General features: G+C 47.7%; 1 protein-coding gene and 1 non-coding gene across 2 annotated transcripts in view; both read left to right on the forward strand.

Moving 5' to 3' along the window:
- Positions 1–14,851, forward strand: part of LOC103189476 (complement C4) — a 53,734-nt gene that overhangs the window by 27,580 nt on the left and 11,303 nt on the right. Inside the window, 12 exon segments of the mRNA XM_007909893.2 lie at positions 1,057–1,275; positions 4,804–4,855; positions 6,508–6,591; positions 7,030–7,233; positions 7,825–7,900; positions 8,314–8,470; positions 8,869–8,973; positions 9,649–9,798; positions 9,801–9,816; positions 11,122–11,327; positions 12,730–12,885; positions 14,107–14,166. Of these exon segments, the coding sequence (XP_007908084.2) occupies positions 1,057–1,275; positions 4,804–4,855; positions 6,508–6,591; positions 7,030–7,233; positions 7,825–7,900; positions 8,314–8,470; positions 8,869–8,973; positions 9,649–9,798; positions 9,801–9,816; positions 11,122–11,327; positions 12,730–12,885; positions 14,107–14,166 (1,485 nt within the window).
- Positions 14,313–14,384, forward strand: trnaa-ugc. Its single transcript has one exon. It is a non-coding gene; the product is annotated as a tRNA-Ala (tRNA).

Consider the following 14,851-nt stretch of genomic DNA (forward strand, 5'->3'; position numbering starts at 1 on the left):
AAGACCCCAAGGGATAAAATCTCTTCCCCCCCTCCTGACAGCACCGCAGGCCCAGATTAAGGGATCAGCAGCCCCAAACCAATCACATTTGGGGACAATTTGACCGATCCAAGCAAAATATGAAGAATACCTTTTAAAAATATTTTCTGGCATAACTTGATTACAAACATGTCATCTACGTGATCAAAACTTAATGTAGGTGTCAAATTGTGCTCAATGGACAGGGCGGCGAATGCATTTCATCTATCCTGGATCATTGTAGAGCTGAGTGAGGTTTTCCTGAGTCTTGTCTTTGAGAACGAGCATTCACCCTCACAGACTATTACTGGTCATGTTGAGAATATACGAAGATCAACTGTCACAGTTGGAAATGTTGATTCCACCGAGTGATTCTATTTCATATACTTTTTCTAATTTCTCACTGTATCGCTGTTAGACATGCCTCCTGCTCCCCACACTGCCTCTAAGCTCATCTGACCTATTGGATACGACTACTACCTCCAGCTTCACCCCTCTTATGCTCAATCTCTGGTCAGCCTTAGAGCGCTGAGAAAGTTAGGCACTTTTTAAGGAGGAAAATGAGTCATCATAGCCGGGCAGGGTCCCCTCAGACCCCAAACCATGGTTTACCTGGTTTATTGGTTAATCGGTTTAATATCCACTTGGAAATGCGCAGATGAGAGCTGAGCTCTGTTTGAGGCCTCACCCGAAAGACGGCAATTTTGCGGTGGCACCACCAGCACTGCACTGGAGTGTCAGGCTGGACTGTGAGATCAAAGTCCCCAACACAGACTTAAATCCACAACCTGACTGAGAGCTGAGAGGTGAGCATGCAACCGAACGAGCCTAGCTGAGACTTCTCTAAGATCAAGTGAAAATTTGGAGCAGTTTTAAATCCGGTCTGAATTTGGGGAATTTCATGGTTCATTCGGTAAACAGGAGCATCAGCTTCCAACTAAGAGCAGAGGAGGGGCTGTGCTGCAGAGATGGTCATCGGATCTCTTTAAGCCTACAAAGTGCGGGCGCCTTGACACTCTGCCCTCTTCTCTTGCCCAGGTCGAGATCTACATGAGCGCGGTCGACGGGCTCTGTAGCCCAGCAATGTCACATCAAAATGCAAGGAAGGTCAAAGTCAAAGAGAATTCCGCCTATCCTGTCTTCTTCTCTATCGTGCCACTCATCATGGGCAACGTTCCCATCAAAGTCATTGCGCTGATCCGAGAAGATGATGAAGTGCCAATACATGACGCTATTACAAAGCTCCTCTGGGTAGTGGTAAGTGAATGACCGATCAACAAGATCAACAACAGATGACATTTGCACAGCACCTTTCACGTCGGGAGGATGTCCTAAGGTGCTGGGCAATCAGGGATTTGGATCGGAGCAGGGATTGGGATCAGGATGATAGGAGGGTGGGGTTGAAAGTGCAGTCGAAGAGGAGATCCTTGAGATGTCCCTTGAAGCAGGCAAGGAGGGAGCAAGGTCAAGGGACTTTGGGATGGAGTTCCAAAGGGTGAGTTAGAGAGGCTGAAGGCCTGGCCACGGATGGTGGGGCAGAGGATGTGGCGCAGGTTGGAGTCTGCTGAGCGGAGGGAGTGGACTTCACTTTATGGAGTTAACAGGTCACAGAGTTAGGAAGGACGGAGGTTGTGGAGGATTTTGAACGTGAAGGTGAGGATTTTGACCTTCTTCCTCTGGGGGAAACAACTGGTAACCCCAAGGATTGATGGTTGGACATTAAATCCAGAATGGTCAAAGATGCTGGGTTGTGTCTCAACACTAATTTGCATTCAAACAGTATCCCTCATATAGGGTAATAATGTCTCAAAGCACATCACAATGATGAGGTCAGATGCCGAGGAAAGGAGAGGGCAAGGGGAACAAAGTTGCAACAACAACAACAACAAGATTCCATTTATAAAGCGCCTTTCACGTCAGGAGGACGTCCCAAGGCGCTGCACAGTTGGGTCATGACCCGAGCAGGGGGGAAATGGTCAGGGGAGGGGAGGGAGCGAGGAGGGGGGAAATGGTCAGGGTGAGGGGAGGGAAGGGAGGGAGCGAGTAGGGGGTAGAGAGTCGAGAGCGGAGCTGAAGGCTCGGTCAAAGAGAAAGGTTTTGAGACCGGCCTTGAAGGAGGAGAGGGAGGAAGCGGCGAAGGCACTGGGGGATAGAGTTCCAGAGCCTCGGGGCTGAGAGGCTGAAGGCCCGACCACCAATGGTAGGGCGATTGGGGCGCGGGACGTGGAGCAGACCGGAGCCGGAGGAACGGAGGGTACGGGCAGGTAGGTAGGGGATAGTAGGTTGGAGAGGTAGGAGGGAGCGAGGCCGTGAATGGCCTTGTAGGTGAGGATGAGGATCTTGAAATCAATCCTCTGGGGGATGGGGAGCCAGTGGAGGTGAGCGAGGGTGCAGTCAAAGAGATAGGATTTCAGGTGTTAAGACAAAGAGAGCTAAAATAATGAATTATATAAAACAGAAGGGGGCTGTTTCAGAGGTTAGGGGTATTGTGATTGAAGACTCTGCCACCAATGGTTTATCAAAGTGAGGGGCACTGTATAAATGGATTTTGTTGTATTTTTTTTTATTGAAAATTACTGACTGTAAATGTAACAACTAATCTAATTGATGAATCATGGACTTTATTTGAATGGTCTTCAATCCCACATCTGTACTCTTACTTATTCAGTGTCTCTTTCACTTTGGTAACACAATAAAATAATAATCCTCGCATTTGACTTAGTACCTTGTCACGTCATCGAGACGTTTCAAAGCGCTTTATAGATTATATTGTAAATTGGAGACTGCGTATTTTGTTGGCGAAAGGCGACAGCGAACTGTGCACAGCAGTGTCCACAAACAGTCATGGATTGAGTTACCAAATTATTAGCTTATTATTACCCCCAGAAAGCGATCAACCAGTTGACTAACAACTGGGTTCCTACTTACTATGAGGTAAACAGAGGCAAGTAAGGAAGGTTGCTAAGGTTTTGTCCTGCCCAGGAATCAAACCTGTGTTCTCTCAATTGCGCGGCAAGCACGTTAACAAAGTACAACACTAAGAACGTACATTTATATAGTGCTTTTCACCTGAGGTAGCGTCCCGGAGTGCTTGACAGTGGCGGAGTCTGACCCTGAGTCAGGGGAACGGGGTGAGGTGAGCAAAACCACGATCAAAAAGGAAGGTCTTTATGCGGGATTTGAATGTATGAAGGGACGGGGGCAAGGCGGGGCGATTGAGGGAGAGAATTCCAAACTTTTGAGCCATGGTGGCTGAAGGCACGGCCACCGATGGTGGAGCTGAAGGGGCAAAGGAATGAACAGGAGACCAGAGCTGGAGTGGAGGCAGTGTGTAGCGAAGTGGGGGGTCAAGCAAATCGGATATGTGAGACATGCGAGGGCATGAAGTTATTTGAAAACGAGTGAGAGGATCTTGAAATTGATCCGTTCAGTAATCGGGAGCCAGTGAACCTCCCTGCGACTGGTGTGATGGGGGTGTGGAGCAAAAGTGAAGCTGAGAATACTGTATCAGTTGCACTTTGTGTATGGTGGAGCTGGGGAGACCAGCGAGGAGGGCATTGAAATAGACCAGGCGGGAAGCGACATAGGATTGGATGAGAGTTTTAGCTGATTTTGTTGTGAGGTACAGATGGAGGTGGGCAATGTGACAGAAGTTACAAAATAGTGGAACCGGTCAGGGAATGGATGTGGGGGGTGGAAAGGAAGATTGGGGATTGAACCTGATGCCTAAGTTGCCCACAGGTTTAGTGAGTCTGCCAGAGAACCCAGGGAAGTTGAGGAGTTCAGATCTGCAGGAGAGAAGACATATGGCTTCTGTCTTACGGATGTTCAGCTGCAGGACTTTTGCACTCATCCAGGCCTTGATGTTCCTCGGGCAAGCTGACAAGACATCAGTGGCCTGGGATTCGCAGCTGGAGGAGGATAAGTAGATTTGGGAGCCATCCGCATACATGTGAAAGTTGACCCCATAATCTGCAGATGACATAGTCGAGAGGGAACATTTAGATGAGGAAAAGAAGGGAGACAAAAATGGAGCCTAGGGTTGACCGGGCAGGGACAGTAGGAAAAAAACATATGCCCAGATGTATTGTTGGTCGTAGTTAACTTGGACTCGAACCATGTAAGTGCAGTTCCACTAATGCGGTGAGAGAGGAGAGGCAGCGGAGTTCGACTGTGTCAAATGTGGCAGAGTGGTCCAAGAGAATGAAGAGACTAGAGGTAGCCTTGGTCACACACAGAGAGAAAGCCATTTGTTAATTTGACGAGCGCTGTGGGCAGGGTGAAAACCGGACTGGAGGGGTTTGAGTAGGAGGGAGTGGAGGGAGAGGCATCCGCAAAACTTTAACCAGGAAGGGCAGGTTTGATATGGGTCTGAAGTTTGTGAGGTTGAAGGGATGGAGGATGGGTTTGTTAAGGAGAGGAATGATGACAGCGGTTTTGAGGGGCAGTGGACAGAACCTGAAGAGTTTATTGTGTCAGTTGGCAGTGGGCAGAGGAGAGGGAATTGAGTAACCACTACGCTACAGGACTCCACGTTCTTCCAAGGCTGCTGAGACCCTCATTCATGCCTTCATCATATAGTTGCTTCAAACTTATTGATCCACCTTTACCCTTTGCTCAGTGAACACCGACCTACTTTGCATTGCCTGCGTTATTCACCATGGGTGTTAGGCCGCTCTGCCCTCCACTCACTGGAACTTGGGTGCCAAGCCGGAAGCATTCGATCTTTGAGAAATCCTCCTGAGACATAAATGATTGTACTATCAGTACCATTTGTTCCTTCAGGGAGAAGGTGTGATGAAGACAGAGGAGAAATCCTTCAGTATCAATCCACATGGTGAGTACACACATCTCAAATAATTGATTCCATGTGGTGGGGGCGGGGAGGAGCGTAGTAGATGGATTGGGTGGGGGGGAGAGGTAAGAGAAATACCTTAGGCCTGGCCTGGTGCCACGCTGAAAAAGCGTCCGGAAGAGAATGCACAGTTTCCCTCTGGAAGGACTTACTCCTGGAGAATATTAAGCACAGTTAGCAATAGTTGTGCTTGACAACAGAATGTCGCTCTTCTGTAGTGCTCCAGTTCCTGATCGAGGCGTCAAGAGTTCTCCAGGGCACTGTCTGCTCTGAACCAGCTCAGCCTCACTCACTATCCGGATGGGCAGATCAGTCGCCGGCTGTAGGGGTTCTTGTCTTTCAGCTCCTGTTAGCCCCCGTAGCGAACGCCAGCGAGTACCACCAGGCTGTCAATGGGCAGGCTTCACAGTCTTAGCTCTTTAAACTGGTTAAGCTTTTATTATAATAACAACTTGCATTTATGTAACGCCCCTCACGCGAGATAGTGTCCTGAATTGCTTTGCAGTGGCGGAGACTGACCCCGAGCCACGGGGAGCGGGGAGCGGGGGGGGGAGCCGACCAAGCATGATCAAAAAAAAAAGGTCTTTAGGCAGAATTTGAAAGTGGCGAGGGTGGGGGTAAGGCGGGGTGGAGGGTTGTGGGAGAGAGTTCCAGGGTTTCGAGGCATAGTGGTTGAACGCACGGCCACTGATGGTGTCGGAGGGGATGAGGGAGAGTCAACCAAGCAGTGGCAGCGGGTTGTGGGGTGTGAGGTCGGCAAATCAGATAGGAAGGGAGATGCGAGGGCGTGGAGAGATTTGAAAACAAGTGAGAGGATCTCGAAATCGATCCATTTGGTAATTGGGAGACAGTGGAGCCTGGCAAGGGGGTATGGTGGGCGTACGGAGGTTTGTGCGTGAGTCCTCCAGGCGGCGGAGTTTGATTTAGTTGGCTTTTGTGCATTCTGGAGCTGGGGAGACCAGTGAGGAGAGCATTTGAACAGTCCAGCCGGGAAGTGATGAAGACATTTACAAGGGTTTTGCTGCTTTGGTTGTGAGGTAGGGACAGAGGCGGACAATGTGACAGAGGTGGAAAAAAGCAGTCCTTACATTTGATATAGTCCCTTTCACTTTGGAAATTACTGCCCAAAGCACACTTCACATATAATCCAGTGAAGCGCATTGAGACATGTTGACAACGTGATAATGCACTACATCAAATCAACGATTAATATTAATACATTCTTACTTCTATATGTAGACCAACATTGTGTATGTCAGCCGGGCTCAATTGCTCACAAATTGCCTTTGAGTCAGACTTTTGTGATTTCAAACCCTCCTAAGATAACGCTGCAATGCAGTCGATGAATTTTTTTGGAGATGGCCGATTGTGTTTCGGATGAAACATTAAAGCCTGGTTTAAAGATGCCTTGACGATATTCAAAAACAGAAAGGAGAGGAGTTTATCTTGGTATTCTGGCCAACAATCCCCCAAATAAATTTGGTTATTCATTTCATGGCTGTCTGTGGGACATCGCTGTGCACCACACGCGGACTCGACACTTGACAGTAATTCTTGCGAAATGGGTTTGGGACTTCCTCCTGTTGTGAAAGATGTCGAACAAACTTAAGAATACTCTCTTTGTCTTTCTTTAGAAAAATCTTCATATGACATCTATGAAGACAAGCCAAACAACCAAGTACCTGATACAGAATCCTATCTGTACATTCGAGCAAGAGGTAATTTAATTTCATAAGGGGAGGAATAAATGTAGTTGGAGACTGAATGGCAGTTTTGTACAATCAGTGGTGGAGTCTATCAAACCCATGTGACTAAATCCTGCACTGAAATTCTCCTCTCTAAAGCCATTGCCCGCTCTTTCCCCATTATGTGCGCCGGAGCTCAATGACCCACTGAAGCTCTCTATTCTCATCACATTCTTAACCTCTCTCTCCCTCCCCCCAAGCCCCCCGCCGCCCCCGCTCCCCCCCACACACACACTTATTATGTCCATGTCAGTGCTCATTCTTTATTGAAGCTCGTTACTTTAATCCGATTCCCCCGACCTCCCCCTCCCCACCGCCCCGCAAAGTGTCAGTGTCCAATCTAAAGTGGGGAAAGATTGGTAAATCGGGAACTCCTCGCTGAGACAGTCACAATTTCCTTTTGTGTCCAAGGGGGCGCGTTGGGGGAGTCCGTGGACAACTGCCTGACCCCTGATGGCATAAACAAATTGATCCGAGTCCCAAGGGGATGTGCTGAGCAAACATCTATACTTATGGCCCCCACTGTGTTCGCTGTGGAGTATCTAGATAAGAGCGACCAGTGGCTGACTCTGAAACCTGAGAGGAAGGATGAAGCTCTCCAGCAGATCGAAGCAGGTGCGTCCAGTAAACTGGATCCAACTGAAGCAGAATCGGTATTTACAGCCGCACGTGTAAGAGAGTAGCACTACTTCCTCCGAGTCGAAGGTCAATACCACATGTGGGGAAACTTGAGCAAAGCGCTGTGGATAGCGCTGCATTGGATGAGTTGTTAAACTTCTCTGCCCGGTTGAAGCAGATGTTTAAAAGCCTACGCCTTTAAGAAAACTCTCTCAGTGTCCTGGCTGACAAATAAGATCCCAAATAAGATGACTTATTTGCGAGATTGATGTTTGCTGAACGTCACTGTGTGCAAATCAGCTGCCGCATTCGAGCACTAAACGCAGCGTCAACTGTAGTTTACAGAGAATTCCGCGAAGCCCGTTGAGATGTCCTCCCAACATTGCATTGCATGCGAAAAATATTAATGATTTGGAGATGTAAGATCCCAACATGGTATCGAATGCGAAAAATATTATTGATTTTGTTTCTGGATTTCTGTTTTTTTAATGAAGTCAGAAGTGAGAAGGGTCACGGTATTTTCGGGCAGTTTAGTACTTAGAAGTTGGTTCAATGTTTTGACGGTAATTGCGTATCTCCCGATATCAGGTTACAATCGGATCCTTGGATTTAAAAAGACAGACGGATCATATGGAGCGTGGTTACATTATCCCAGCAGCACCTGGTATTTGGCTTCACTTTTTGCCGACCAAAGTGTGAGAGTGAGTGAGAAAGAGAGAGCGATTGAATGTGTTAGTGTGTGTGTGTGTGGGAGAGAGTGCGCTGTGTGCGTTAGAGTGTGGCGGGCCCTTGGGGAGTGCGGGGAGGGCTTTGCTGCGGTCGGGAATTAGGTGGCCCCAGGATGGGCTGTGGATGGCAGTAGCGATCTGATGAACGGTGGATTCTATGAGACACAAACTTGTTCTGCCCACACAATATACAGTCAATTTCAATATATTCTGGGAAGCGCTTTGAGACGTCTCGAAGATGTGATAATACACTATATCAAATGCAAGGATTATTATTATTATTATTATTATTATTATTATTATCCAGGGTTGATTTCCTCGGGTGATGGTCGGATATTTGCCATTTCAGGTTGACTGCATTTGTGGTGAAGATACTCTCCATTGTCAGAACTCAGATAAATGTGGATGACCAACACGTGAGAGATTCTGTGGACTATTTGGTCAAAGGCCAACGGACCTCTGGGTATTTCTTCGACCCAAAGCCGGTCATACACCGAGACATGCAGGTAATGTAAAGCTTACAGTTTTTCCCATCGAATCTTAAATTAGAGTCAGGACAGAGAGCCCCTGGGACAAAACTGTAGCTGACAGATCGGGAGCTCAATGTTTTCGATCCTGGTTCATGCTGTTTGCTGGTCTCAACCCCAGATTGAGGCTGGATTGGCCCTCCCACAGAGAAAACGTAGTTAGTCAAGCGTTACTGCTCCGTCTCCTTCCATAGTACCCTCCAGTGGTGCTGCACATGGTGCTGAGTGGGGAGCGATCAGCTTTGGTGGAGATTTCCCATTGTACCTGTTTGCCTGTGAGAAGTATGGGGGCGTGAATTTCCATGTGTGAAGAGAGACTGCTTTGAGCACTCTATTCCATCTAGGTTTCTTTCTGATGGTTTGTCTGTGCTCTGTAGGGTGGGGTTGGTGGGAAGGAGCATAAGATATCCATCACAGCATTTGTGACAATCTCCCTCCTCCGTGCTCGGAACGCACTTAAATGGGAAGCACAGGGATCAGTGGTGAGTCATGTTTATTACCTATAATCATAATCAATACAATTCATAATAATGCTTTGAATTTGATATTATGCCTTTCAGTGAAGATCTACTCAAATCTTCACTCCACAAACTGCAGACTATGAAGAACTTTGTAGGATGTGTCCTCAGTTGCACTAGGCTTCATGACTATCACCCCTCCTCACCAGCCCCACTGGCTCCCCATTCCCCAGAGGTTCGGTTCAAGATCCTCGTGCTCACTTTTAAATTCCTCTACGGTCTTGCCCCACCTTACGCCTACAACCTTCCTAAAACTGTAAAACCCACCCGCTCCCTCCGCTCAGTGGACACCGGCCTGCTTCAAGTCCCCAGCTTGCCCACCACCGTCAGTGTTCGGGTCTTTAGCCCTCACTCTATCCAGGAGTCTCGCTGCCTTGCCCTTTCCCTCACCACCTTCAAGGTCCATCTCAAGACTTTTGTCTTTGACCGTGCCTTTGATCGTCTTGGTGTTATGTGCAAATCGAATCGGGTCTCTCCCTGTGTCATGGCTGACAATCTCCCAAACAAAGACACACATTCACATCCCCCACCCGGAGTGTGATAAGCGACCATTAACTCTAACTTCTCTCTCGCTGACTCTTAGAATTCCCCCTCTCAATGGGAAGAATTTTCTCCTTTCATTTCTCCATTTTGTCTTAGAATCAAAGTATTGAAAAAGCAGCAGTTTTCCTGGACCTGCAAGTGAACAGCATTGACCGTCCTTATGTTATGGCCATCACCGCCTATGCCTTGGCCCTGAAGGACCCTGACAGTCCAGCTGCTCAGCGAGCAAATGAGAAGCTGAGAAAATGGCAACTCTCATCTCAGGTTACTTCTCTCTCTCTCTCTCTCTCTCTTTGTCTCTCTGTCTGTCTGTCTGTCTGTCTGTCTGTCTGTCTGTCTGTCTGTCTGTCTGTCTGTCTGTCTGTCTGTCTGTCTGTCTGTCTGTCTGTCTGTCTGTCTGTCTGTGTCTTTCCTTCCTTCCTTTCTTTTTCTTTCTTCCTTTCTTCCTTTCTTTCTTTTCTTTCTTTCTTTTCTTTCTTTCTTTCTTTTTCTTTCTTTCTTCCTTTCTTTCTTTCTTTCCTTCCTTCCTTCCTTCCTTCCGCCCACTCGCCCACCCGGAGGACAGTCAGGGATATAGGCCAGTGCTTGGGGTCGGGATTGGGGAGGATGCATGTCAGGGAGGGTGGGATGGTGGCCAAAGGATCGGTCGAAGAGGAGGGTTTTGAGACACACCTTGAAGGAGGCGAGAGAGGGAGCAAAGGAAATATGGGAGCCTGCTGAGCGGAGGGAGCAGACAAGTTTATATGGGGACAGTAGGTCGCAGAGGTCGGGAGGAGCAAAGCCCTGGAGGGCCTTGAAGGTGAGGATGAGGATTTTGAATTCTCTCCTCTGAGGGATGGGGAGCCAATGGAGCCGGGAGAGGCTGGGAGTGATGGCGTCACGGAACCTGGTACAGGAGAGGACATGAGCTGCAAAGTTCTGGATGATCTGCAGCTTGTGGAGGGAAGAATTGGGTGGGCCGGCAAGTAGGGAGTTGGTGTTATCAAGCCTTGATGTGACGAATGCATGAATGAGGGTTTCGGCAGCTTGAGGGGTGAGGCAGTGGCAGAGCCCGGCGATGTGGCGGAGGTGGGGGAAGGCAGAGCAGGTCATGGCACGGATGTGGGGTATAAAGGACAGTTGAGGGTCAAACAAGAAACCCAGGTTCCGGACTGGCCCGGTAATGTGGAGTGTGTATTCCTGGATGGTGATGCTGTCAGTGCCTGAGTTGTGGAAGCGCTGAAGGGAGCAAACCAGTAGGGCATCGGTCTTATTGACGTTCAACTGTAGAAAGTTAGCTCTCATCCCGGACTTGATGTCTGACAGATTGCTATAGTCCTGGAGTCGAGGGTGTGCACACTCTGGAGGCCACAAGCTCTTCTGTGCCGTGACACCCTCCTCAATTGGATGAGTGGGGTACATCCCTCCAGGGGAAATAGTGTGTACTCCATTCCAGATATGGGGACATTTTTCCACCTACCTATGTGGGAATCTCAGACTGGTAGGGATATTCTTCAGCACAGTGTTGGGTTTCCATACGTGTCAAGACACCTGGCTCACCAAATGGTATTGTTCCTCCTATAAACACAGAGCAAGGTGTTCAATTCTGGTGGGCTGACCAAACTCTGCTCGAGGAAAACCCAGGGAGAGTACCTAAAGCATCAGCAATAACTGTCGAAGCGACATCCTACGCGCTCTTACAAACACTGCAAATGAAGGATCTCACGTACGCAGCCCCCATTGTCAAGTGGTTAACCGAGCAGCGAAATTATGGGGGAGGATTTCATTCGACGCAGGTACCATTCTGGCTGAGTTATGTATGTCTATCTGTCTCAGTCACTCACACTCTCGGCTCTGAGGTTGTGGATTCAAACACCACGTCAGGGCTCAAACGGTCCACAGCTGATGCCTTCATGCAGCGCTGGAATGGAGGATTGGATTGTCAGAGATGACAACCTTCTGGAAACCAAGCTCTTGTTGTGCCCTGTTCAGGTGGTGTTGAAAAAACTTCTGCAGTGCCGTCAGAAAAAAGACAAAGACGTTTCTCGTGGTTCTCTGGCCGCCAAATGCTCAGAGCAAATTGGTCATTCACTTCACTTGTTAAGCACTCCGAGACCCTGCCCAACGTGAACGCAAGTTTTCATTGCTGCTGTGGTAGAACATTGCCGCGTTCACTTATAAAATACGCAGTGACAATACTTTACAATTTAAAACTTTGCAATGTTCTGATCTGAAAGGCTCTGTATCAAATGTAAGGATTATTTATTGTATGTATCAATCAAGAATAATCCTTGTATTTTACCATGTCGAGGAGAGTGTTAAACTGTAGAAAATTATTCAATATATTCCTCACATCTGATTCACTGTAAATGCTCAGCACCCCCCCCCCCCCCATCCCCCATTGCGCCTTAAGGCTCGCACTTTCTGGGCCTCACTTCCTATGCCCCAGAGCCATCTCCTCTATATGGCCGTCACTTCCTATGCATTGGTCACTTATCTGGACCTCTACCTCCTGTACCTCAACTTCATTTCTTGTGCCTTGGCATCATTTCCTGCGCTCCAGGCAGAGGGCAGAGTGCGGGAGGACGTCCCAAAGCGCTTCACAGAACACACTGTAAAGTGAATTGACTGTATATTTGTGGCGAACGCGGCAGCCAATTGCGCACAACAATGTCCCACAAACAGTCGTAGATTAGAAATGACCAATTTATTATTGTTTTTGGTTTGGAGGGATTATTATTAGGCTCTGTGTGGAGTAAGGAAACTTGCCCAAGGTTTCGCCCTCTGCCTGGAATTGAATCCAGGTCTCTCACTTGCAAAGCGAGTGCTCTAACCACTGAGCTACAGGACTCCACTCTATAAGTCACTGGTGAATAGTGGCTCCGCATAGAGGCTGAATGCACAGCAGCCAATTGCAGAGCGGAGGGGATGTAGAAGACCCAGGACAAATGAACGAAAGGGTACACAGAGGCGTGGGGTGTAAGCAGATCGGGGAGGTAGGGAGGTGCCAGGGCGCGAAGTGATTAGAAAGTGAGAATGAGGAATGTAGTAATAAATGTAGTAATAGCATTACTGCTGTAGTAATGGTAATCATATTTTACAGTGCTATTGCTAATGCCAGTATTAATGTTATCATTATTACAATCTCCTGCTTTTCTCACACTAAACTAACCTCCTCCTTTTCTCTCCACGGTGCAGGACACAGTGATTGCCCTGGAAGCTCTGTCGGCCTACCAGATGGCCACCTTTGAGAAGGAAGACTTGAGTCTAAAATTTGAATTTAGTGTTCCCGGCAGCGACAAGAGGACAGTACAGCTGGAGAAGAGAAACGCCCTCGTCCAAGAGGAGCTCCAGGTGACTATAGTGCAGGCATCTGGTTTGAGCTCCTTTTTATTTTGTCACCTCGGTATCTGAGACAGAAGGAAACTGATCACAACTCTTCAGAGTGTGTAATCTAAACAGTTGTTATGGGTGGGAATGCCCGGCTTGAAAGGGTGGTGGAAACCGATTCAATTGCAACGCTCAGAAAGTGAATTGGATAGGTATTGGAAAAGGAATAATTTGCAAGGATATGGGGAAAGAGCAGGAGAGTGGGACTAATTGGGTAGCTCTTCCGAAGCACGATGGGCTGAATGGCCTCCTTCTGTGCTATAGCATTCTACGATTCTGTGATAATCCAGACTGGGAGTTCCAGATAAAAAAAATTCACCCACAAACTTGCGATTCCAGCATATGATATGGAATTGTCTCTCTCTCTCTCTCTCTCTTTCTCTCTGTCTCCCCGGAGGGACACGCCTTTCTTACCTAATTCCAGAGAGTGTGAGGTTCATACTGATAAGAGTAGAGGAATTTTAAATTACTCCCTATTAAATCCATTCATCCACTTCCCGGCAGCTTCACTTTAGGGTTAGGAATGTATTTCTGATCTACTCCTATCCTACTTCTCCACTCGTCCCCCCCACTCCTTGGCTCCCGCGCCCACTCCTTGCCAATCATAGCCTTGCCTTCCGTTCTTATTTGCTAATCTCTAGAAATCTCACCCTCTACCACTCCAGCTCACCCCGAACCACTGGAAATCCCTCCAGCGTTTCTGTTCTTCAATGCCTACATCAACTCCTGCCTCTTTAATCATGTCTATGGCAAGCTCTCCCGGTCTCTCACTCAGGGTCCAGCCCTAAATTGTTGTTGTTGTTTACTACGCATCCCCACATAAATCTCCCATACCGCCGAAGGCCATATGCCCTCGTGTATCAGTTCCCGTATGCCCACCACCCTTGGCCTTCTCAGGGAGACATCGTGGAGATGTTCTGCTCTCAAAAGACACTTTTGAGTGCGAGTTGTTGTAATTTCTCGACATCACAACACTGAACATCGGCACATGGTCCAAATGGCTTCCTTCTGTGCTGTAAAATTCTACGATTCGACAAACACACGTGGTTCGTGAACGGCGCTTTACAACTTTCATTTTGTTCTTGTTATCCCGACGCGAAAGGCGCTACACAAGTGTAATCTTCTTGTTGTTGTTGTCATCTCGAAGCTACTGACACCAAGATCTTGTTTTTATTTGTCTGCTAGTTCCCGTTAGGAAGCAACATTCACATTGAGCTGTCCGGCAGAGGAAACGCAACATTGACTGTGAGTAGATGGACTCAAGCGTGTGCGGGATTTCCAAGCACCTCACGGGTCTGAGAATCCACCCGGTCTCAGCCTAAGAGATCATTTTGCCTTAAAATTTAAATTTGCACAAAATCGAAGAGAGTTAGTTATTAGTTATCTAATGGAGTCCTGTAGCTCAGTGGTTAGAGCACTCGCTTTGCAAGCGAGAGACCTGGGTTCGATTCCCGGCAGGGTGAAACCTTGAGCAAGTTTCCTTACTCCACACTTCTGATAATAATCCCTCCAAAACCAAAAACAATAATAAATTGGTCATTTTCAATCTACGACTGTTTGTGTGACACTGCTGCTGCATTTCGCCCACAAATATACAGTCAATTCACTTTACAGTCTATTCTGGGAAGCGCTTTGAGACATCTAGAAGACGTGAAAAGCATTATATGAAATGCAAGGATTATTATTATTATTATCAATCTTAATTTCCAAATTGGTGCAATTGCATTGTGAATGGCTTCAAGGTTACCATCCTGTTTGAAGGTCCGTAGATAGGGTTGAGTCATTGAGAAGCACTATGAGCCATTCTTGCGGTGTGAATGGTGCTGTACAAGCACCAGTCATTGTGAAGCTCATTGAGACATCTGTCCTGAGTGAAAGACAGTTTGTAGGTGCGAATCGTCGTGAAATACAGGACCATCCTACATGAAAG

The sequence above is a fragment of the Callorhinchus milii genome, unplaced genomic scaffold (assembly GCF_018977255.1).
Source record: "Callorhinchus milii isolate IMCB2004 unplaced genomic scaffold, IMCB_Cmil_1.0 Scaffold30, whole genome shotgun sequence".
Classification (NCBI taxonomy): Eukaryota; Metazoa; Chordata; class Chondrichthyes; order Chimaeriformes; family Callorhinchidae; genus Callorhinchus; species Callorhinchus milii.